This window comes from Haliotis asinina, chromosome 5, assembly GCF_037392515.1.
Source record: "Haliotis asinina isolate JCU_RB_2024 chromosome 5, JCU_Hal_asi_v2, whole genome shotgun sequence".
Classification (NCBI taxonomy): domain Eukaryota; kingdom Metazoa; phylum Mollusca; class Gastropoda; order Lepetellida; family Haliotidae; genus Haliotis; species Haliotis asinina.
The window spans coordinates 54,366,820-54,393,842 of record NC_090284.1 but is presented as its reverse complement, the minus strand read 5'-3'; the positions used below and the strand labels follow the sequence as shown (position 1 = coordinate 54,393,842).

Sequence of the window (27,023 nt, the reverse complement as noted above, 5' to 3'; positions counted from 1 at the left end):
GATACATCAGGGGAAATGGTTTGTGATGTCACTATACGTGAACAAAGATACTCGTTCACTTGGTTCGGCCATCCAGTGCACTACGAACAATGATAATGAACTATATTAAGCATTTTCAATGTTATTCACAATCACCAACGGGGAGTGGGGTGATCAAGATGTTTTTGGGTTTTTTTAAATGCAAGTTAGAATCTGCATTGGTCCAGTGTTGTAACCAGAATATGTACAATACGTAATGCACATTTCCTTCGTCGCTTTTATGTTGTTTCCTCAATGCTGCTGAATTGTGATAAAACTTCAGTTAATTCTTGAAAATTCCACATCCCTTTGAGGAAATAATGACAAATTTTGATTACATAAAAGCAGTTTCAGTGTGACGTTTTGCCTGATTTTCTTTTTCTCTTTTAATGTATTCACTCTTACTTGAAAAGAACTTTATATACACTGACTCGGAAGGAGAGGACGGGTTCTTTAGCGACAGGATTACAATACATCAGTCGCTTTCCTTATATGGACGGGTGCCGTGGGTCCTAACTTCCAACCACTGTGATTGGTCTTGTGATTTAAGCCCTCGCACAACCGGAAAAAGACCAATGTTCGATTGACCACATGAGTATAACTTTGAAGCGTATGTGTAATGTCGCGATATTGTTGAAATATCAGTGGCGTCGCAAAACTATACGCCCCTACTCATTCACCCACTCACTCATTAAACAAAATATTCTAGTAACCAAATAATGAATTGTTTTCAGAGTATATGCAGTCAATATCGCTTCGCCCTGCGAACAAAGCAAGTCCATCATTCTTATAAACCCAGACTGCAAATTTATAACTTTATCACTGACTTTGCTTGTAATCGATTCTTAACAGCCATAGTTGACAGCAGAAATTACGTTCTCCATGGTAACTCACGCGCATTGAATTAACAGGATGTACTGCTCAGTGATCACGGGAGTGCAAGTAGATATTTGTATTCACCTGCACGTACATATACATACGTTCACTTTTATATTGTGTACCCTGAGGACGGATAAAGTTTTGGGCATGAAGCAGTACATAAAATGTCCTTGCACTATAGAACCGCTGTATAATGGAATATGTGACTCGTCAAACACATCTTGAATGCAGATTTTCTCATTTCCGTGGCATCCTGTAGGTTTGTTTTGTGAACACATGCTGTAATTTTTTCAATGACGTGTGAAACTATTCGGTGAAATTTTCATTAGTTTCTTTCACAAACATGACATTATGCCACCATGTAACGAGATAAAATAAGGTATCGGGTCGTTTGATGATAAAAGATTCGGACAAGCTTCAAGAGTCATGTCATGCGTTACCTTCTCTCAATAACGTGTATTGAGAAAGAGCATGAGAGGGTCAATAAAAGGTGTCATATATGATATAGGAAAGACTCTCTACTCACAATACACAATCACATGCCCACAACTAGCCCTCGCATGCTCCAAACAGTCACAAGTGCGCCCGGTGAGGAGGGTACGTTGAAACGGGTCTACGAGTTCAGACGAGGCATCATGTTACAAGCCAATGAGTAAACCAAGCTAAACACCCGACTGGTGGGTATCAGCTCCCGATGCCTTACTTCAGAAGCGGAACTAAATCTTCACGGGGTGAGACAAGGTGCCCACCTTCGTTCAAGCCGCCGTCCCTCTGTCTGTAGCTTAAAGCACCGGGGCAGGTTGGCTGTGCTCTGTTCTCTCTCGTGTAGATAGCGTGTGTAGACTAACTGGGCACCTGATTTAGCACCATGGCCTTGATGAATATAGTCAAGGCAGTGGTCGTTAGACTGGTGTTGTTTTTGCACACTATAGTTTCCATCTGGAGAGTGACCGATGTCTGGAAGAATGACCAGTTCTGGTTGCTGACACTGGCCACAGTGCCTTTCATTATAGAGGGAATATACGTTGTTGTGAAGAAAGAAGGCATCGAGTGGAAATGGTAAGTACTGTTGATACTTTGCTCAATATTAGAGTCAGTAAATTCGGTTTTACGCCGCTTTTATCAATATTCCAGCAACATCCCAAAGGGGAAAGCAGAAACGGGCTTCCCTCATTGTACCCAAATGAGACACTGACTGGTTTTAACTTGTTTTTTGACATGCGCTGTCCATTAGAAGCTAGTTTCATCAAATGAATCCATTGTTTTATAGAATGCTTAATAAAATGTAAACAATGGCATACCATTTATGAAGTTTATTGATAATACACCCCAAAAATTAACATATATTTTTACTCATGACAATATAATACAAAATGCAATGTGAATATAATCACATGCTAACTATTTAATATTGTGCAAGACAGATGTGATAATGGACTATACAATGTCGCGTGTATCAGTCTTCAGTAACGATATTTCAAATATACTAAATAGGACTATCATTGTAGTACACTGAGCTTGTCACTGAAACCGAAAACATCCTTTGAATTATCAGTGATGCAGCCAGCGTCACATGTGGGTGTCGGAAACAGGAAACTCGACACTGAGCCGAAATAGCTAGTTTGTTAATATCTGAATACGACTACCTTCCAACCAGTATACATGGACCAGAATAGAGCCATTGACTAACTGAATAAACATCTGAGGAATGTTTGTATATGTTAGTCATATTTACCGCATCATAAAATGTTTTCGTTATCCATAATCCTGTTCACAACACTTCACCTTTGACAGGACGTGAACTGCACTTTCTACATCGCGTACTGTGTAAAGTGCATACCCGGCGACTCTTTAGTGCCTGTGCCATTTGGAAGGTCAAGATCAACCAAGTGCTTGAGTAACTGAAGGTCATATATTCATATTCATGCATTAGTATTTTAGAGACTCAAGCACAGCGTTGTCAAGTGTGTGAAAGGCTTAACGAGAAAGGAACTCAAACGGTAATGGTTTCAAACTACAGCCTTCCTGTATTTTGCGATTTGATTGTCTACAACACTTACCTAAGGGATGTTCTTTGATGTTACGTCGATGATATCTGGAATTCACGACCATTAAGATACACATCTCTGTGTGGACCTCTGGCTGTTTCTGAACACTGATACGAATTTACACTGACCTTTCCTACTGTGTGTTATATCTTACAGACCTTCTTTCGTGGGAACTTTCGTTCTCGTGTTCGTATAATGTAAATCTCTTGCTATCAATGTAACGTTCATCTTCCACTTCAACCCAACGGATAAAAGCGTTTACGTTTGTTGGAGCTTTGAAACACAATTCACCTGAAGACGCTAGTCATAAACAACGCAATTAATTTAAATTGAATTAAAATTGCTAAATACTCTGAGGTAGAATTTTCATCAAAAGGCATCTCTTGAAAGAGCCATGTACCGTTTCACGATTCCCCTATGAAGAACGAGACCCTAAACTGTAAATAAGACCCTTAGCATTTCATTATATTTCTCCTTGAACGCGTTTGAATAACGACTTTGTTTTTATATTCGTGGGAGGATCTTGCTCGGCACGACAACGTGAGTCGGCGTTATTTAATATCCTGTTCTACCATACTTTTACTGCTCAACGCAATTTATGTTTTTGTGCCTTTTAACGGGTCATCAAGGACTGGCATTAATTGACTGTAAATCAGTCTTGCTGATACCCACATATGACGTCCCTTTAAACCAGGTTTAATCCTCGTTCAGATGAAGGTATCGCCGGTATACAAAGACCTTGAACAGAATCATTGACTGTGAATGTTTGTATATGTTACAAACCTAAATACTTACTACCGTTCTGACTCGTAGGGAAGTATAATGTTGAGTCAAGCCGATGTATAAATGCGCAGTTTATAGGAAGTCTTGGAAGAAGAGGAAACGAACCGCACGTTTAAAGATACAATAGTTAGTGTGGTTAGCTTTGTCTGAGTACACCTTGTTGTAGGTTTGCAGCAACTTGAATTGACCTTGAGCGATCTATGCTTATGACGAGCGATTGCCATTGTCGTAACCACATGTTAATCAGACACCTCTGAGAAATCTGTATATCAATAAAAATATATGTTAGCAAATCATCAATTACCGCATTCTAGAAATTGGTCAGTCAGTTTTGAAACATATTTCTATCTGGATAGCAACTATTGCATTTGTCCATAGCATGCAGCATCTTTTCAATAAACAAAAAGTTGTTATCAATGCAAACGTATGTGTTGCAGCGAGTATCTATGAAACCATATATCAGAATGCTAATGTACCGATTACATCAGCTATTATCTGCATTAAGATCTTCAAAACGACTATATATATATAATATATTATCCATTCCAAGATGTCACATAAGCATGCTGACGTTGGATCAACTACCTCCGCCGTCACTGTAGACTGATGGTAATGATTACAAGCAATGACACTGAGTTTAATACAGACTAACTCTAAAAAAGGCCTTACACACTCTACCTGTTTGTCCAGGTAACTAAAAGCCACCAACTACCACGTAAACTGTTTGATAACGCCAAGCCTCGCCAACCTTTTTAAGACGTGCTTTTTGTGAAGTGTGTGTCCCTATTTCAATTTCTTTTGAGAAGTGTTGACCTACTTTTGTCGAGGCGGGTGAATAAGCCGACAATGATGTTTTGAAGACCCGAAAGACCTCCAGCTGATGGAGAACGTACTGTACGATGTATTTGTTCGACAGACGTTTGATAGGGGCTTCTCTATTGAAGATTCCGTTTGACACGAGGGTTGTTTTGATATCGTTATGTTCTATGGTGCCATGGTCCTATTGGATTACATCATTACAAACTGCAATGTCTGTCAGCACAGTTGACATATCATTTAATTGATCATTAGTGTGAAATCATGATTTTGGCCATGCATCACATGAATCATATAAACATTATATGCGCTCCGGATGGTTGATGAATCAGGTTTGAAATTGGACATATATTACGATACCATCAGTAATCACAGCAAGTTAATGCGGTATTACATTCTGGTGATTACTTCAAGGTCGGCTGTCTGAGACAGATGGTCTTTTTCATCCTGTTTAATGGATTTAAAAGTATGATGAAGTGGTAACGCTGTATGGTGAGGATGCGGCTGTACGTAATATTTGCCTACGAACTGAGATGACGACAAAGCAGTTGAAATGAGTGACCTTGAGAATAACATAATAAAACTAAACAAACTGCTATATATCATATATCATATATCATATGTGTAGTGGCTAGGTATATATAGGTTATAATAGTAGTTCATGATGATGATGACGATGATGTTTAAAATGCCTGATTTCAAGATCTGTTACTGATGATGATGGTGGTGGTGGTGGTGGAGGTGATGATGATGAGGAGGAGGAGGAGGAAGATAAAATAATGACACTTTTCTCAACAGGTTTACAAATGAATATAGCCTACTGGAACCACGCCTAATTACAACCTTTAGAACGAGATATAAAATAGAGCATAGGTTATCCGTTGTGAAGAGTATCATGCATACACTATCTGCACGCAGTAACCTTCCAGGAACCAGATCCCTCAATGTACCCAGTGATAACACACATAAAGTATAAAAGGCGTATTTAACCCAGCTTTCAGGAGCAGGTCGACAGGCAGGTTGTGTTCATCATGCCTCCAAGGATAGCAGTGTCAGCATCTTTGGCATCATTGGTTATGTCAAAGGTGAAGATGCTGCTTGCAATCTGGGTCACGCCTGGAAGGAAGGAAGTGCACACGTGTGCGTTTGGATGTATGAATGAATTCTTAGGTTAATTGAAGCGGCAGGGTAACAATTAATTTTATTCAAGAGCAGCAGTGAAAGTATGTGTGGCAAGTAAAATGATGAGTTTATTTGTACATATTTTATGCTGTTTGTTTTATAGAACAGATGATAAACATTCCTATTAATCCGCACATGACGGAGCAAGTGTGTTTGACTTTGTAGCGTTGTCGGCTTCATCTGTTCTTTGTCAGTGCAACATGTTTCAGACGTGACAGGTCGTTGTTACTGTATCTTTTCCACATGTGGCACACTGAAACTCTCTACTGCAATGAGGGGGACAATTATGTTGAATTATGTTGACATTTCAATTTGTTACGTTGCCATTTCAGTTTCGTTTCGTTGACGCGTATGTATCAGTTGACATTTCTATTGTGTTACGTTGACATTTGTGTAATGTTACGTTTTACTATCAGCTGTTTCACTGTCACATCGCAGTTGTGTCACGAGGACATTTCAACTGGGGCTGGTCATTTTTTACAGTAGAGTTACGAATCTGAGACCTTCGACTGATGGTACTGAATGAAAAATGGTTCCTTTATTGCATTCAAAATGGAAACGCAAAATATCAATGAAAATGTGGTGTTATTCCAGGACGTGTGGGACAGCGGAAAACAAAGATGCATGAACGAAATTTTGTTGAGCAATACATTGCTATTGTATCCATATTTCATGAGATGGTGTTGAAGTCGTATGACCACCTCCAGCTGCTACCCTGCTGGGTACAGATCGAATCAGTCGTTGGATGTTTTGTTATTAAATCCTTCTCCGTTCCTCCTACAGCATGTGGAACAACTGTTGAAGATTCTGTGGTTGATTACCACGTCGACGTACCCGTCTATCCATCTGATGTATGTATGTATGTATGTGTGTGTGTATGTATGTATGTATGTATGTATGTATGTATGTATGTATGTATGTATGTATGTATGTATGTATGTATGTATGTATGTATGTATGTATGTATGTATGTACAGCCATACTCCATTCTCTCATCACGATTGCACATTACCTATCTTACTCCGACTATCCAGTAAATCATTTTTGTTCCCAAATACTGAAGAGGACAGTGAACATTTGCAAGCCACTTCGTATAAACGTACAGTAATATTACCGGATATATACACCAGATAAGAATACTTGCAAGCACTGCTTACCGTCCGTGACACAGTGAAAAGGATGTGTTAGTATCCGCGATATGTGATGAGATTCTTGTTGTAACACATCTCACTTAATTCGTACCTGATCGTGATCAGATGTGACTCATACATCCGGCTTGCTGTGTTGCATTCCCAGTGGCTATGAACTAGGTATAACGATTGTGATATGAGTGCATTATTTTCGAAAGCTGTCACGTAATATCTCTACATCAAGAACTGTATTTCCGTTTCATCCATCTACCCAGCCATTTTCATAATGCATGATATATCTTATGACAGCCAATTTTCTCCATTCTGTAATGCACATGATGGTGACATTCTTGGAGCAGATCTTCCTTTCAAGTCTAAAATACCTCATTAACGCAATGTTACATCCAACATATGAACGAAACTGGGGTTCTATAAGTTATATCTTATGGTTTATCTTTTTTTAATAATATTTGATTTTCAACTTAAATAAATAAAACGTAATATTGTGTAGACGTGTACATCAATATACATTACAAATGTCTCTGCTCATTTGTAGTAGAGAGTTTTTTAATACCATGTTTACATGTTAAATAACTCCTTGACATTTAATATTTGGCAAGGTAAAAGTATATCAATTTGGCAAGAGAAAACTCACCTATAAATAAGAAACCCATCGGTAAGTCAAACACGGTGAGGCTGTGTGATATCACTTTTGTATTCACAGGTAAGGAGATGCAAAACATGTTTACACGATTTACCCCAGATATCCTCATATTTCAAACGTCAATTATATGTACAGAAACTCTCCATCGAGTCACATTCAAGTGGGTATTGACAGTTTAAATCCGCGTGTCCATTTAGGTGCTGTAAATGTCCTAACTGGGCGTCTGTCGGTCAGGATTAAATAGTGACCATGTAGTGTTCATCAACCCCTCAACATCAGCTTCTTGACTCCGCGTGACAACATCGTGGAGTTGATGGTTTGTAGTTTAACGCCACACAGTGAGTTTTGTTTTAGGCCACATTCAGCAATATTCCACCTGTGTGGAGGCGGTCTGTAAATAATTGAGTCTGGATCAGACAATCCAGTGATCAACAGCATAAGCATCAATCTAAGCAAATGGAATACATGTGACAACCAAGTCAGCGAGTCTGACCACCTGATCCCATTAGTTGACAAGTATGGGTTTGCTGAAGACAAATTCCAACCCGGATCTTCGCACAATGGCGGCTAATGGTATAAAATCCATGGAACAGCCATGTACGTTTGTTTCAAGCTTTCCCGGAAAATGGTGAAATATAAAGTATAGGGTTTCTAACGGATAAAGGGTGATACTCTCATAAGCACGTGTCATCCATGTCGCTACAGATATATCAATATAGTCATGATAATTTCTGAATGTAACAGGTGAAGGAGAATGGGGTGTTTCTTGTCGTCGCTAGTTGAAGGAATATTCGCCTCACTGTGCTAATCTGACTGACTCGGTGCGGTGGGTAGCCTAGTGAGTAAAGCGTTGGCTCGTCACGCCAGAGTTGAGGGTTCGATTCCCCACACAGATTTAGTGTGTGAAGTCAATTTCTGATGGCAATGGTCGTGATATTGCTGGAATATTCCTGAAAGAGACATAAAACCATACTCACTCGGTCACTTACTCACCGATTCAGACCATGAAGTGCAGTATTGTTAGGTAAGAAAGACTCGTTGCCCATTGGAATGTATGAGTTGATGTTCGCTGTGTGTTAGTAATATCGCGTTAATTCGTAAGATTCGTATTCTATTCGTATTACAATATAGGATTCGGTAAGATATACGCCGCATCAAACGTCCAATTTCAGCTTGGTTCATTCCTTCGTTTCATCCACGCGTTTGTTGACAGAGGTTGGTGGTTGTTGACAAATCTGGAGTAAGTGCTGATCATGGACAGGTGGTCATGTTAACATCATTCCTAAAACATTAAATGGCGTCCATGTCGGCGTGCAACCAGGATATTGTCGCTGCCAAAATACCTGGTGACATGTCCATTATAAACATGTAAAGGGCCTCTGCCAGGCACAATTACTCCAGCCCACACCGTTACTGATCCTTCCCAAAACGGGGGTCAAAACAGGTGCACGGCATTCTGTCCACTACAATGGTAACGATTCGTTCAGGTAACAGTGAACAATAAATCACATACCTTGGAACCTGGTTGTAAGCACTTTGAGATAAGAGAGTTTCGAGACACTACGATAGTGTTGATAATGGTTATATCGAACTGGCTACACTGGCTGAAATACAGAATGTCAGTGCAAAAGATAATATCATCAGAAACAGTGAGTGAGTTATATGGTTGCGATCTGTAAATAATCCAGTCTGGACCAAACAATCCAGTGATCAACAGCATGAACATCGATCTGCGCAACGGGGAACGATGTCATGTGTCAACAAAGTTAGCGAGCCTGACCACCTGATCCCGTTAGTGGCCTCTTACGACAAACATAGTCGCCTTTTATAGAAAGCATGGGTTTGCTGAAGGCCAGTTCTGCTCAGCACCTTCCCGGGACCCTCAGAAACAAATTCGGTCTGATTTAAAGGTAAAACTATACGTGAAAATTATATGAATGGGTCCCTGAAAATCAGCGATGACACCGCGCGATCGCGAATATATGCATGGTCATGAGCCAGTAATGAGCCTCACACACTGTAACCATGTGGGGAACTGACAATGTAATGATAGTCCATTTATCATGTGTAATTTTCAACGCGTAATGCAAAGCTCGAGGCACCCAAACAGTCTGATAAATATTACGCCGGATAACCCAAGCTAACCGATTTTTGCTGGGTGAGCAAAAGCAATTTCGAAAAAAACATCACTGAAGCCCTCGAGACAAGCTTCCAAACACGATCACTCAACCAAGTACTCTCCGTACCCAACAATGCATAACTTCAAATGATTTGTGACCTAAGAGCTATGCACAGGACCACACACCGCTGCAATAGATCTGAATGTATACCTGAAGCCCTAACATACAGCTACTGTTACCAGGTGACAGGCGACTGGTGACATCCATCCGAAACACACGCAAAGTCAAGTCAATTATTTACCTGTTGAACAACTTGAACGTATGGTACAAGTCACAACAGGGAATTGCATCGAACATGATTTTTGTTATAACCATATTTGAAAATGTCCCCAACATGGAATAACGACCTACCCATACAAATCGGTGAAAACCAAATATCTGAGTGTTGAAACTCAAATGTTATAGCAATCCTCCATCTTTGCATTTCTTTTGTGGTTAACGGTTTTGATAAAAAACATTCCTAGCCGATCAATGTCTAATGAGTTGAAAGTTCTGTTGAACCTTTGAAAGATCTGTTAAGCAGTAGATAATGTGGACTGGACTGATATATGAATCGTGGACTGATATTCTGGACAATATGGAAGTAGGGTAATCAGATAGTGAACTAGGTGAAGCGGGAAAGAAGGACTAACGTGTCACGTGAGAGGATTAGAAGTGATGAGGGGAGATTAGATGGAGTCAAGGGAACAACGATTTAAGTGATAGTGTTGCAATTGATGTCATATGAAGTACTGATATCCCGAGTTCCAGCTGAGGTTACATACAGATGTCTGAAAACAAGAGTAGGCGAGTCGGCATGTATCCTCCAGACAACTGACTACTCCTCGACATATAATAGCATGTGTTGTGGTATATATCCTCTTCACAACTGACTGCTCCTGGACGTATTATACCTCATACTATTTACACGTGTCCTTTTGACAACTGACGACGCCTCGATATATAATAGCATGTGTTGTGGTATATATCCTTTTCACATCTGACTACTCCTGGACGTATTATACCTCATACTATTGCACATGTCCTTTTGACAACTGACGACGCCTCGATATATAATAGCATCTGCTATGGTGTATATCCTGTAGACTGCTGATCACTCTTCGACATATAAAACCACGTGTTATGGTATTTATCCGCAAGATGAATTGATAACTGCTCGGTATATAATACCATATGTTATGGTATATATCCTGTGGACAACCCGACTACACCTCGATGTATAATACCATCTGTTATAGTGTCTATCCTCTAGACAACTGAATACACCTCGACATATAATACCATCTGTTATGGTATATATCCTCTTGACAACTGAGTACTCCTCGACATAAAATACCACTTGTTATGGTGTGCACCCTTACACACCTGACTACTCCAATACTACCTGGTAGCCAGCGGTCAGTGGTGAGGAGGTATTACACTGTTGGGCTGGCAGAACCTCAGTGTTTGAGCAAGTGTACACACTGTAACACACAGCTCTAACCTATCCTGGACAACATCCAATAACTACAGATACAGCACGCATCATATAGAAAGTGAACGTGATCACAGTTAAAGTATTTCTCATGTCAGACGCTGGTGTGAAATGGCTCGATTTTTATCTATAGTGTAGACCTCACAAACAATGTTCTGGAACGCCGAGAGTGTATAATGTATCATACATGATCCGTCTACTTTGTTTGTTCTGTAAGGACTTTTCTCTTCGGTATAGTTATATGTGGCGTGATGTACACATGGCTGGTAGCGTGAGGAGGTGGAGTTGGCCAAGGGTAAACACTGTGAGAGTAACAGCTCTTATGGGGTTATTATGTTGGGCATGGTTACCGTAAGCCTACTACGGTGTAATTTGATTTCTGATCTTAAATGCATCAAAATATCTCAGCATGTTCTCATGCACCGGTTGCATTGATGAGGTGTGTCAACAGATCGGTTGCAATGATGAGGTGTGTCAACAGATCGGTTGCAATGATGAGGTGTGTCAACAGATCGGTTGCATGAGTGCCGTGAACCGATTGCATTGATCGACTGCATTGAATTCGGAATTTATGTGTACTGTGATCACTCATGGCATATTTCCTTTGGAATCTGAAATATATCAAAATAAATACCAACGATGGAGAAATAAAATAAAATGTAAATGAAATTGAAAGACAGTTTGAAACTTGGACTATAACAACTGTAGTTTAACTCCCGGTTGTTCTTGAAACCACCACTATACCGCTTACCTTTCTGGAAGGCTTGAAATCTGAAAATTACGGTAAAAGAGACAAGAGAACACCAAAGAAAAGTGAGCGGATTTTGTGTTATGCCGAGTCCAAACGCATGCCGTTTATGTCACGATATTAACTCAGTATTAACTCAGTGATGACTCAGTTTGGCTACTTGGTGTTCGAGTTCTGTCCAACTTGAATTTTGCTTCACGCATTACACCGATGTTGGGAATCGAAACCAGGTCTCCTGACAAGCTAACGTTTCAACCTACCGGGCTACCCGACAACCCCTTTATCATCAGTAGTGGAGCAAGGATGCGTAACTGATTGTCTGATTTTGCAAGTCATTGCGCTGTCAGATACATTACAAAAGCTAATTTTGCAAAACTCCTGTTATTCAAACTGTTTTGTCGAGTTCGTGGGCTTATTTCCTATTCACCGAAGTTTATGTGCTGTTGATAACACGTGTACAATTATCAAAATTTTGAACACACAGTAATAAATCAGAAATTGTGCCGGTGAATTTGAATTTTGTAATTGAAGTTTTGTATTGTGTATGTGTTCTCTGTTTGTGACTGCTAACACGACTAACACAAAGTGTTTGTTGGGGTTTCGATTGTGATTCATTTGATACGAGTGCGGTTTGTGATCAGACGTTTCTTGGGTTTTGGACGAAGCCTTTGAGCTATTTAGTGTTTGATGCCATTTGTGTATCGTGGGTCAATCCCATTTTCAAGTCTATTTCATCCTTTACCCGTCAATGTACATTGCAATACATATGCTGTCGACCTCTTGTCCTCCAGTAGCAAAGGATTTATAAATGGCTGAAATATTGCCCAGGTGACGTTAAAATTTAACTCACTCACTCCAGGAATAACGACCTACCCATACAAATGGATGTAAACCAATTATCTGAGTGTTGAAACTCAAATGTTATAGCAATTCCCATCTTTGCACTTCCGTTATAGTTAACGGGTTTGGTAAATACTTCCACGACGATCAAATAGTGCATCTGATCAGCAGCGGTTTCAGAAGTGAACGTGTATTAAACTGATCTGAGTCCTGAACAACTCAATTAGACAGCAGCTATATCTTACCTCCACACCCCAACAATTACTGCATGACAAAGATAGAACTGTATTGTACTGGGTCGTTTTTATGCAGTCAGTCAAGCCAATACATACATTCCAATGAATGGGATATATATACAACATAAAGGCCATATCAGTGTCAGTAAAGTCTCTGGACGTCCGGAAGCCACTCGCTTCAACCATTGGCACGTGTACCAGCATAGAAACTGCCGGCGTTATCATCGACTACGCCGCTAACCCGCTAACCCTTGAATTTTGACCCAGAATTATACTTTTGAAAATCCTCTACAATGACGCATTCCAGCCGCGTGGTATGTCTTTAAGGTTATGTCAAAACGGAAGCTGAACATGAATGCCTTATGTTATTCTTCATCCAATATCCCATCAAGCGAGAAGAGAAATTCATTGGACTGTAGGCGCGTAAAATGGGTCTTTATCATCACCCAGCCTAGATTCCTGTAATCGAGAGCAATTACAGAATAATCGCCTTTCGGGTTATTGGCCTACTCGGTCTCTTGCCATAGCCGTCTTGCTTGAAAACCTCTTGAAGCCATTGAAACGATACAAAAGATTGCAAGGTATACTTTACGTAAAGTTTACGAACCATCTTGAATGTAATGTAATACCCGTCTGAGGCGGTGACATCATTTTTTTTATGAAGCTTTACCTGACGTCTATAGATGGCAAAATATGTTCGAATATACGTGTTAATATATGTTTATTTGGAAATTTAAAAAGAAAATGATGCGTCTGCACGAAAAGAGTGGATAGGTTTAACATCTGTATGCAACGTCACAGTGACAATGCAGGAACCTGAAACATAATCTCACCTGAAACATTTATAATCGTGGGTGGTGAAAATATTTTCGACAGGGATATGAGTGCAAACGTTGTTGTATATTCATAAAACACATCCAAGAAATACTTTACTCAAATAAAAGCGACAGAACCTTTTTCACATCCATAAGATATCAATTACACTGCTGTGATTATATCACAAGTGTATATTTTGATTCAGCAGTATTACCGCTGTAAGGTGTTGTCAAGGCCAGTGGAGCGTGGCTGACCCAGTTTTGTGTCTCTCTGTTGTCTGTAGCTCTCAGTCTGATGTCAGGTGAAATGATATTAATCATTTAAAGCTGTGTTACGGCACACTTTCACGTCCGAGGTGCATTCTCTCTACTGTACTTAAACTGCAGCTATACGTTTTTAGTTCGACAAATATAAAGATATGATAATGACTAATACCCTCTTCACATTTTAGACGGAATGATCGCCGGAAAGTTGTCGGAATGAAAATTTCTGCAGATTCCGGGAAATTCGAACTGAATTCCAAACTTTTTACTGCATTCCGAAATTCAATGCATTCCAACTATTTGGATCAATTCTTGTAACATGCTCGAATGCTCTGAACATGTTCAAACCTTTTGAGATACATTCGAAGTGAAATAATATGGAACGGCATTTAGGGTGCATTCAAACTGCATTCTAAGTATTCTTACTTCATTCCGAACATATTCTGAACATGTGCGAGGGTGAATAGAAAAGACAAGTCTATCAAACTTTAATCCTGTCAGAAACTATCTCGAAATATTTCTCGATTGCTGCCAGGCTTGAGTTGGGATATCCTTCAAATGAATAATTCGACTGAAGTTGGAATACAGCTCGAATGTATCTGGAATACACCCGAATACAGTCAGAACGTCCCGAATGCTCTTCAAAAAGGAACTGACGTCATAAGAACACCGCATAAAAACGTCAGCTGTCACCGAAGCGTCGGATAGCATTTGGATCTCGCACTGCTTCCAGTTTGAAAAAGAAATGTTCATTTTTACATTGTCTTCCGAATTTCGGAAATATTTTTCTGGCTGATTCTCCACGATTCCTGTCAATTCGAAATATGTATAAAGAGCCTTAATCGTTGAGAATGGTATAGGACAACCTTTTCACCTTTTGTATTCATCTCAACTGACCATCCCTTGCTGGGCTGTTACATGCATAGCCATGTACAATACCAACTCATCGTTGAATAAGAAATTGGAATCATTGTTTGCAATGATGTAACAGTATTTATGTCACTGAAACCATCATCTCAAAAAACACCCACAGATGCAAGGATAAACGTTGGTCATGGCACAGCTGGTAATACATATTGCGTCACAGAGAGAGTACATTAGATCTCCAAATCATCATCATAATCATCAATCAATCAGTCAATTACTCACTGAGTTTCTGCCAAGTATCGTTGTGAGGAACTCTGTCGGTGCTGCCTCTAATTTATACCTGCAATAAAGTAATTCAGTGATCATCAAGTAAATGATGGCAGTTACCCAGGAGTATTATACGATGGGTGACAACACGAGCACAGAGACTGGTGCCTAGTATGCATTGTGGTGAGTGAATATAGCAACAGTTTTTCTCTCTTGCTATTTACTGAACTTCATTGTTGTAATAATCATTTGCCGCATATTTTAAGGGGAAATGTTTGTACAAATATATTAAGTTTGAAGTCGAGCTGCATCTGTTACTTAACAGTCTGTAATAACCGTGCAAAAATTAAAATGGTTCCTCAACTAACTAATGTGATTTGATTTGTTTCGCATTTTTGCATAACCCAGGTCTGTTGAAATGACATGCATATTTCATTACTACAAACGTTGAAATTATAACAAATCAAACACGGGTTAGAAATATACATACTATTATATCAATCAGCCCCTGTTCATGCATGTTGTGTGTGAGAGATTTGGATTTGAACACTGTATTCCAGTTATAGCGAGGTGTGTCCAGGCCTCTGATGTTAGTCATGTTGCTTATGCTTATAAGTACGGACTTGTTTCTAGCAGAGAGTGGGGTCATCCTGCAGATTGCATCGTAAATATTTCTACCGTCCACTAGACAGGATCCCATTCTACTGTAACCCTCAGTTGGGCCAACAATTAGGTCGACAGTCAATCGACCCCCGGTTAATGAACCCTAAAGACAGAATTCACTCTAACATATGAAAGGTGAAAGTACATCAGAAGTGAAAAAATGAAAGACATAAGTCCTGATGTAATGCAATACTGTTTAAGTTCCTGAGCGGTCGTCCGTCTCCCAGAAGCACATATAACATTCAAAGGAGCCCAACCCAAGTCAACAATCATTATGCAAGTCTAGATTGCATTAGCTCAATGTGGTTCAGAGGCTGTGAGCAAGAGTATATTTTTTATCTTACCTTCATGTAAAGTACTTTAATTTAATGGTCAGTGATGCTTTAACAAGTTTCTATGTCACCCCTCTTAAGGTGACAACTGGAAAAAGTATAACCCGCTGAAGCTGTGTCGCTAACAATGGTATGACGTCATAATATGACACATGCAGTGCCCGTAGTTTGAAAAACGCACGATCAGTTGTTCAACTATGTAGACATTAATTTTATTTCACCGACTTTCATTGCTTTGTTTGAACCATTTTATACACTGAATCGCTTGCACACTCAACTTAAACACAGGTAACCATTTTATAGCAGTTTTATGCTTGTCAAAAAATGTTCACGCATCTTAAAAATCCAGCCGAGAGGCAGACGCCATTTTGTATACATGTCTTATAGTCGGTAGCGATATTCCAAATAAAATAAAATAAAATGATATTTTGAACATTTTAACATGGCATTAAAATAAATACATTGTAAGCTTCTCCCTCGGGTAATATGGACGGTCTGATGTACGCCTCTTTGTAACAGTCTCATCCCTCGCCTACCGGCTAGGGTGACACTGCTACAAAAATGGCACTTCAGACCGTATAAACTCGAGAGAAACATACATCTTATGGTGTTGCTTCAGGGGTTATTTTCTTTAAACATAGATGTCGATTTCTTGTCCTGGTCAACACGCAAATATTGTGGACAGTGTGACCAGGTGACATAGATACACGTTGTGAGATGTGTGTTACAGATAGGAAAACCATTGTTCTCGAATGACTTCTTAAAACAGTGACTCACATCGTGGACCGTATATATAGTGTCCTCTCTTTTAGCCAGTGTTCACCGCGAGACATCGATGTATACTTTCGCTGTATTAATTACAGGTAACGTCCTAAGACAGTAATTTCAATCTCGCCCTGAATGGCGGCCATTACTTATGCCTTTATATAAGGTACATTCGTCCTCCTTAAGCCATGAAGTGAGTTATTTGCTACTTGTCATGGCGCAAGTGGTATGAATGTTTGGGATGACAGTACGAAGCTTTATTTACGGGAAATCTTGATTCTTATTGGTATGGGAGTTACTGACCCACAGGGCTCGTAAAGTCAGCAATTCAGAGACGGTCCTAATAAATCATGTCCTAAGCGCTGTACAAATCAGCACGACCCATATCGCCAGTTCACCTACACCCCCAATAAACAGTGGACGTTAAAACGCTCTTTGCAATGTTGAAAGGTCTCAAGGGAAATATTACGTCAATGTTTGTGATTGTCGATTGTTTGTACCTACCGCTGTTTAAATTCACATAGGCCAGTATAGACACGTGGCAAAGCATCCACATCGAAATCCGGGTTCGATTCCCCACACTGGTACAATGTGTGAAGCGCCCTGACAACGCCGAAACATTGATAAACCCCAAACCCCAAACCCCAATTAACTCAATTACTGAATTCACACATTGAATATTTGTGTAAGTGTATGAGCGAAATCTAGACTACGGTATTTATGTTATACGAATGTAATTCAGAAGAATATATAACATCAGGTCACGTGAGCCCTGACGTGGCAGGTGGTTTTGCTGTTGTGTGATGTAACACAATGTTTCTTGGTCTCTCCCGCCGAACACTGCATTGGGGCGCAAACCCAAACTCAGTGACCCGTCGACTCATTTTTATATATTCTTGTATCGTTTTTAGCTTCGATAATCACAGGTGGACATCCACGTCTTTTATACACAATACGCTTGCATTCGTAACTACTCGTATCATTCCGGCAAGCCGGATGGCGTCTCGTACACCTCTCGTGGTAATATTTACGACTGGGTCCCGCACAAACGGGCATGGAGATGAAAACAGTCTAGTAGCATTATTTAGGAAAGATAACTCCTACATCCCGCAAAAACAACAGTACTGCCATTCCCTTTGCAAATATGTTTCAGTGTTGAAAGTTGTCCTAAATTGTGTTAAATTGTGCTTGGTATAGTTTAGCAAAGTTCAACGTTTCCGCCATTTTCATGTTTTGAATGCGTGTTACTACGCGCGATTTCATTGGTTTTCCACGATTCTTGACAATAATGGCGTACGAGAGGGGTACGAGTCATCTCGTAGGCCACGGAAAGAGACGAGTAGTTACGAATGCGTACGCTTGACGTGAATCATAGCCATTTAAAACGCCTGATCTCTTAAGTGTCTTTTACTTTTGACTCAGTTTAAACTTATGGATTTAACGGCACAATGTCACACCACACTTCTCTCAAAATACTCAATGCATTTCTCTCAGCAATGCTATCAGCCCTGGAAGCTACCATATAATTTATTCCAAAAAAAAATCGGATTACAATATTAAGTTAAAAAGTTCGAATGAATTAATGCAGCGTTGCATTTAATTGACTCTCGCGCCCTCTAGTGGCAGAGATTATCTCAAGCGAAACCCTTCGAGTTATGTCCCTTGAAGCGCTCTTTACGAAGATGTTCGCCTCGAAGTTTCAATTATTGAATTCAGGCAAGTCGTAAGGGATGACAAGTCTTTTATTGCATCAAGAGAAAGCTAATGTGAGTGCATATGACCCCAATATAGAAGATATGGGCCACAATCTTGCAGAACCCGTGTGAAATTCTTCCTTTAAATACTCCTAAAAGATATATGCGCCTGTTAAATGTTAACTATCCTATTATGAACGACACATTCCTGATGCAATGCGATACTATTATTTTCCTTTGTTAGTATGCAAGAACTGGTTGATACTTCAATCAAATTACCTATCTGTGATATTTATGAGACTAGTTTCAACGCAATGCAGTGTTACCTGTTGATTTGCGAGAGTTTTAATTTGAAACCGAACGGACAGCGTCAGAATACCACAGCTCTGATCAACCGACGATAACGTGAGAAGTATGTGTGTGATGTCATAGGTCGCTATGTATGCGGCAATGTCAGAAGATGTAAAATGAGAATAATTTGTCGCCACTCGCCATCCAAAATCCTCCTGCGGCTTGTCTTGAAGTGAGAGGAGAGCTCAAAATATGAGTCGGAATTTGTGTATCTTTTAGTAGCGCTTCAGTGGGTTTTATAACAAATGCATTTGCAAGATTAGTATATTTTCCAACAATCGAAGGATCATTATACTTGTATTGGTGCGGAATCAACTTCGCAAGACAGACTAGAACCTCTCCACTTTGAAACCATACTATCAATCGAGTGACCCGTGAAGATCCTTTCAGCAATCCATGTGTGTCGCAAGAGGTGACTAAGGTGATCGAGTGATCAGACTTGCTGACTTCATTGACATCATATCCAAAATTGAGTAAATCTATGCTTATGCTGCTGATCACTAGATTGCCTGGTCCAAATTCAATTACTTACAGACCGCCGCCACATAGCTGGAATATTGATGAGTGTGGTGTTAAACAATGAAAAAAACATCAGTGTAATACGATTGAAACACTCCGGACTGCAACACTATAGTGAGTGAGTGAGTGGGTTTAGTTTAACGCCGCACCCAGTAATATTCCCACCATATGGCGGCGGTCTGTAAATAATCGAGTATGAACCAGATAATCCAGTGATCAACAACATGAGCATCGATCTGCGCAATTGGGAACCGATGTCATGTGTCCACGAAGTCAGTGAGCCTGACCACCCGATCCCGTTAGCCGCCTTTTACGACAAGCACAGTCGCCTTTTATGGCAAGCATGGGTTGCTGAAGGCCTATTCTACCTCGGGGCCTTCACGGTTCCTGCAACACTAGAACAATTACACCTAACATGCAAGTCCTTCGATGCTGTCCTTACTTTTGTTTCTGCCTCCCATCTCCGGTTACTCCTGAAGTTTCATTCCGACATGAGAAACATATAAGCTCTCTTATCTCAATGTTCACGGCCGCTGTCGAACTTTATCCTGTAATGTGATGAAAACACTTTTACACCTGCAGGTTAATTAAAAACAGCTCAGCTATATCTTTCTTCATCTGCATTTATTAAGCTCCTCCATGCACTAAATGTATTCGCTATTATCAAGTGGCTCATCTTATAAAATATCACAAAATGAGTTTTATAATTAGTGAAAGCCATCACTATATTATTTCTTTCGCCCACCTGCTCTTGCTAGTTAAAGTTAGAGGCAGTGTCCAGAGACAATGACATCGCCTATCTTTGCCATCACTTTTCCTTCTGTTTCAGGCTCTGTCCGTGTTTTCTCTTCTTCCTGATGAGCACCATGCCGGCAATATGGTTGCTTGAGATCAGCCGGCAAGGAACGTTTGCCACCACCAACATCACAGCCGTCACCGACATCGCCATTGCAGGGGTCAGTTCAACTATTTTTGCAGAGCTAGACACGCCATTGTCCACCAGTCTAACCCGGCACTAGTTAAATTTTGGAAACGGCAAAATGTATATTTTGTTATTATACAAATAAATGACGATATAGTATAGCATTAAACTTCATTTGATAAAAATTGTTAGGGAAGCATTAAGGCAAGCCTGTATATTTCGGGAACATCAATGGGTGCAACGCAACCACCTTTTGCGAGTACAACCTAATTTTGAATCAATAGTTTTGACCAAATTCTTAATCAACAGTTTTGACCTAATTTTGATTCAATAGTTTTGTCCCTTAATTGTCGATGCTCAAAGGTACAAACACAGATTTGCCCCTGAATTTAGCACTTTAGTCGTGCTCAGTTTGCGAAACTTCTAAAAACCACTACATCTCCTTCAGTTCAAGCAGACTAGCTTGGATACCAAAGATTTTCAAAACGGGTTACTCACTGTATTTGAATTTTCCTACTTCCCATTCACTTAAATGTATCTTGCATTTTAAGTTTATATCAATATAAAGTTAATATTTTATTTTCCTTCTAAAAGGTCCGCGTCCCGATTCGATTAACTCCAGACACCTGGGTGTTGGTGATTGAGGAGAGTCTTCTCTATCTAATGATCCTGGGTCGATGGCTCCTTCCCCGCGGTGAAGTCAGTCGGGAGCAACTCTCTCAGCTTCTCTTCAGCTTCCTCGCTATTGCATCTGACATCATGGAGTTGTTCTCTCTTTTTGACGAAGACGTCGTGAGAGGCAGCATCGTAGTCACCTATGTGCTCCTATCAGTGTGGACTTGGAGCATTCTTCAGTTTACCTTAGTCTTAACCATCTACAACCGGCCTCGTAAAGCCAGAGTCGTGGAGAAGACCGCGTCAATACTCTTGGAACACAAGGAAGGGGTCAAGTTGGAGATCATAGCTATCTTCATCAGTATGCTGATGCAGGACGGCCCATTCCTCTGTCTGCGACTGTTCTGTATGCTTCAGTTTCAGTTATTCACGTACAGCGTGGTGTTCTTTACTGCCAAGAACCTGCTTGTGATATTGCTGTTAGTGTACAGACTGAGTATACTGTGTTCAGAGAACTACTGTAGAAAGGGACACAAAGGCGACGATGAGCTTGAGTTTGAGATGAAGAACGAGAAGAGTCCCCTGGATGACAGATATGTTGCAGTCAATGAAGGTTATCAAGGTGAAAATCGTAATGGGAGAGCTGTGAGACAAAGGCCAAGACCAACGTCTGAAGGAAGTAGCAGTTTGGGAAGTTTGAATAAACTAGGAATTCGAGTGAGTCATCCAGGAGAGACGGACGTCGACAAAGAGAGGTTGAGTCTCCGGATCAGCAGTGGAGAATCAGTTTCAATAAAATCGGAAGGACCAGAAGTCGAACATTTACCGGAACCCATACAATCACCAGGAGATGAAACCATTCTGAAAAAGGCAGATTCGCTGGAATCCTGTCATTTGTGACATTGGAATGCCCGATCTTTTTCAATTTTGGTCACTCTCAGACCAATCAATGCAGTTTCCACATGGAAAAGCGTTGCGGGAAACCTCCAAGAAGAGAACTTGAAAGCAATTTCATTTATTATGGATGGAACGAAGATGGTTCGATGCTGACGACGAAGACAAGGTCTGAGTAGAACGATGTGGAATGATGGAAATCTTCACTTGTCGACTGGGAAGAAATCAACACGCAGTACCCATTCCAGTGCAAGTTTCATAACTTGTTCTTCGAAACATAGCCGCCATTTTCCATAATATGGATGACCGTCACCGGTTCTGTGTCTGACATCTTCTTGTCATTTAACAGACCGTTGCTGTATTGCTTGAAATGGTGACCTGAGTGACCTGATCAACTTTCGTCCCACCTCCGCAATATCCAATGACCCTTCCTTAAGTTTATGTATTTCCATCAATTAGACGTCGATATTTTGTATGGACTTTTTCATATACTGAGGCAAAAAGTATATTATTATGTTATGTGTGTTACTCAAAGGTAGACCACTCGTATTTTATCATCAGACTACAGCTCGTCGTCATGGTCCTGTCAAAAATCATTTTGTTATATGACATTTGTTACTCAGGACACATAAATTAACCATAGGTTCATAACAAAGGGACGTCCTCCAACATATTTCGAGTAATACATTTGTCGCATTATCCATATTATATCGGATCCTAGAACCTGAAACCACAAAGCTAGATGACCAAAGATATATTGTTAGTAGTTGTTGTAAAGAGATTCCACTGATCATCTGGATTGAGGATACGTCCTAACACTGCTAGCTGCGAAAGAAATTCTAAAAGATAAACGGAACGGTTCTTCGTGAATATCTGCATGTGTTGCTTGGGTTGTTTTGTTTTCTAAGTTGCTTTTGTTTTGTTACATCTTTTGTTCATATTGATTTTGTTTGGTTTGGAATAAGGTAGTGATGGACAGACCAGGATTTCACAAACAAGGATAACTCACCAGAAGGAGAGATGGAACAAGTGTGATTGACTACAACGGGACTCAAGTACATACATGGCAACTTTTTCAGTTTTATGTATGCACCTCAGTCGGCATACAACAACAGACACCATAACAAGCCACCTTGTCTGACCACCCTGTCTCGCGTTTTACTACTAGAAACATGGGACTGATGACACCTTCAAAGCAAGGCCAGTTTGGGGTGAGCCTACATGTAATCGGATTCTACTGCCCGCTTGTGGATATAGCCATTAACAGCTTTACTTTGTCATTGTATATTATAATTATCATATAACTTCTAAGCATTATTGTCAGTATTATGCATATGCATCAACTTTAAGATGTTGATTACTTACTTGTACATTGTTGTGATATTATTGTGACAATCAAACTATCGTCCTTACATCCAAGGTCCGAAATGTTCAATGTTACCCATATTGCGTCATTAGCTCATCATCTTTAAACCGTTTACGTCACCAGTCAGACTGAGTAATTGTTATTGGTACCCCTTGTTGAAAGATGGAATTGTTTAAGAATACAAGAATTGTTTACTATTTTGTTAATATTATGGTTGTCGAATGTCTGTTTGATGTGGCTTCATTACTTACTAGTGTCATAGAGGACCAATGGTATGCTAAGACTCGGACTCCATTTATAAACCTACGATATCATGAGCAGATGGCACTCGTCGCAAACACATGCAAATACAAGTCAGTCCGAAAGCACACCCGACCTACTTTTGATCATGTGTATTTTGAGTCAGTTGCTTATCTGAAAGCACTCCATGACATTTTGTCACCGATGTGCCTTCCACATGTCTTCCATAAAGACTACACTAATGCGTTGAATGCTGTAACCCAAAGCCTGTATGGTAACATTATTATTTTGTAAGTAACCAGGAGAACTGATGTATGTATACAAGCGTATTAAAATATATTTAGCAACCGGTGCGTTAAGGTTGTTTGGTTTTTTCGTTGTATGTTTTGGTTGGTACGTTCTGTTGTGGTTTTTTATTGCTTTTTTGGTTTTGGTTTGGTTTGGTTTTTGGGTGGTTTTGTTTTGGTTTTTGGTTTGTGTGAATGGCGGTCGTCTGTAAATAATCGGGCGTGGACCAGACAATCCAATGATCAACATCATGAGCATCGATCTACATAACTGGGATACGATGACATGTGTCAATCAAGTCTACGAGCCTGACCAACCAATCCCGTTAGTCGCCTCTAATGGCACACGTGGGTTACTGAAAGGTCATTGTGTGTGGTGGTTTCAGTGGGTTCATCACACCACCACCAGCATCACCTGGTGTATCCGTGATTGTGCCGGAATGCTGCATAAATCGGGGTATAACCATATTAACTGACTCACGCATTTACTCACTCACTTAATGACTCACTAGATGACCGTGTCTCATGCGTAACGATTCAGTAACGGTGTAGCAATGTTTTCAGTTGATTTTACCGAGTGCGTGTCATCTTACCTATAGACAAACAGACAATTCATATTTCCTCGCGTCTGTTTACAGTCCTCGCGATGCTACTATGCAATACCACGGTATAGGAACTTGTTTCACCGAATCGGCTTTCTGAGGTAAGGGAGTTAACTCTCCTTAAACTGCCCAAGTCGATTAACTCACTTCCCTCAGACTGTTACATGCTCGTCGGACCAGCAAAGCAAAATGATTCAATTTATAAGCCGTCAGCTTATAGTTCGTCACGTAAAGATGCAAAATATATCATACGGTAACAACTTATATATCATATGAAACGCTCATATTATAAAATCATGTAATGTAAAAGTCGGGGTAAAGGTAGAAGCGCACGTAAAACACATACCTAATTTTCCTGTGCACCACTGTCTCGTAAATGCTTCCATCACCATAGCAACAAGAGGCAGGCGAAGAGTTCTACTACAAAGAACACTGGAGCGTGAATGGTTATACTCCTTGCACTTACTTTGAATTCCCACCGCTCTCCCGCTGACTGCCTGAGCATTATTCCTCTTATTTCTTATTAATGACGTTGTCATTTTGCATCTTCTCATCTCAACAGCCATAAATACACTCACAATTTACGTCCAGACCATTCTAGTTAGTTCCACACTGTATTGTAGAGAGCTGAAAGCTTATATATCTTAACTGTCTAACATTTCAAAATTGATTAAAGTAAGAGGAGGGTCATTCATAATTGACTATTAATGCCCTGAAACTTTGTTATTTGGTGATATAACTAGACAACGATTTTCTGTTCAGACGTGGGCTTTTTATGATTTTTTTGTCTATGTCATTTCGACCAGTTCAAGATGTTAATATGACGTACTTAATATGACCTCGCAGGACTGATCTTCAAGCAATACGTGACGTGGCTATGGTTGGGTGGTTGTTTTGTTGTGCATCGCCGCTCTCAGGAATATTCCAGCTATATGGAGGCGGTCTTAAACACCAGACCAGGTGTTTAGTGGACCAGACCATTTAGTCATCAACATCAAGAGCATCGATCTACGCAACTGAGTCACGACGACTTGTGCCAACATCAGCCAGCCTGACCACCCGATCCCCTTAGTCACCTTTGACGACAAGCAGGCTTACTGAAGATCAATCCTAACCGGATCTTCATGGCTGACCTGGCTGTGGAGAACAATCTGTGCATGGGAATAACTAGACAAATTGAACAAACGTGTATTTTATAGCTCAGTCACCACGACAGGCTCTCAAGTGCCATCTTGAATTTAGTCTATGAAAATGCATTGCATGTTTCGGTTTTGGACCTGAAAATCGAGACTTCAGATAACATAGTGAATTGAATCACGAAGGCTGTTATCTGTCACCGACCATAACGAGGTGAAGATTTCATTGCCAATAAAATTATTCTAAAACCGAATAACCACGATGAGAAATCAACCTAACAAATGTCGGGCGCACTAGTCGGTCATGTTTGAGGTAATAAATTTACGATATTCAAAATGATCCTAACCAAACCATCTTTAATTTGTTATCCTTATTGATCCAACTCAAACATTATGGCGAAACCCTGTACAATATCTACCTACACACTAACCAAATGTTTCACTATCAAAATTTGAAAGTCCACAACTATAACCCACCACCACCAAAATACCCACCCCCACCACACACTCACAAGTCACACCCACCACACCCCAGTATCCACCCTATAATTGTGAACTGAGTTCGATCATCTAGTATTTTGCTGTGACCGAAAAGTGAGCACGGTTGTTTCGGTGGTGTTCAGATTCTGTATTTTGTTTTGCAAATCAGTTTGTCGATATATTGATTAGCTAATATAACTGGCAAAGAATCCATGGCAACGAGACAGACATAAAATGCATCTATTTCAAGGCGTGTTAAATGTCAGAAAAGTATCGATGTCAACTTCCCATGTGCATATAAACAAATATGTATCAGGCCGCCTCGAACACCTGCTACAGGTATAGCTGCAGGGACTATCGAACATTCTTAAAACGTAGTCAGGTTTTACATCAACGTTCAGAACTGGGCTTCACACATTGTACCCATGTGAGGAATCGAACCTGGGTTTTCGGCGTGAAGAGTAAACACTTTAACCACAAGTCTACCTAAATGATGGTAATATACGATTATGTCATGTGGAACGATAGTATATGGGATATGCACCTAAATAGACTTCGATGCAGTTCCGATCACTGACATAGTCAGTGTGCTTCGTCAGTGAACTGACCCGAGAAGGCGGATGCTTTCCTCAAAGGCGGCTATGCTTGTCCTAAGATGCTACTAGCGGGATCGGGTGGTCAGACTCGCTGACTTGGTTGACACGTGTCATCGGTTCCCGATTGCGCAGATCGATGCCCAAAGCTGTTGATCACTGGATTTTCTGGTCCAGACTCGATTGTTTACAGACCGCCACCACATAGCTGAATCTCATTCTGTGAACTGCTCAATGGGATTCTCGATCAAAATACATCATAATACCATCATGCTCAGCACGGTGATCGAATATACCAAACATGAAATGTGAGCCGTCATCACCGTTAAACGCTCTAATAAACTTTGAAGCAA

At 40.3% G+C, this 27,023-nt stretch overlaps 1 protein-coding gene across 1 annotated transcript; it reads left to right on the top strand.

Annotated features, from left to right (window-relative positions):
* The first annotated feature begins 1,464 nt into the window (after window positions 1–1,464).
* On the top strand, window positions 1,465–23,923 carry LOC137284836 (transmembrane protein 26-like). Its single transcript, XM_067816851.1, has 3 exons — window positions 1,465–1,956; window positions 20,365–20,491; window positions 21,052–23,923. Exons 1-3 carry the CDS (start codon window positions 1,766–1,768, stop codon window positions 21,970–21,972), a joined length of 1,239 nt encoding a protein of 412 aa, XP_067672952.1. The 5' UTR covers window positions 1,465–1,765; the 3' UTR covers window positions 21,973–23,923.
* Window positions 23,924–27,023: the final 3,100 nt, after the last annotated feature.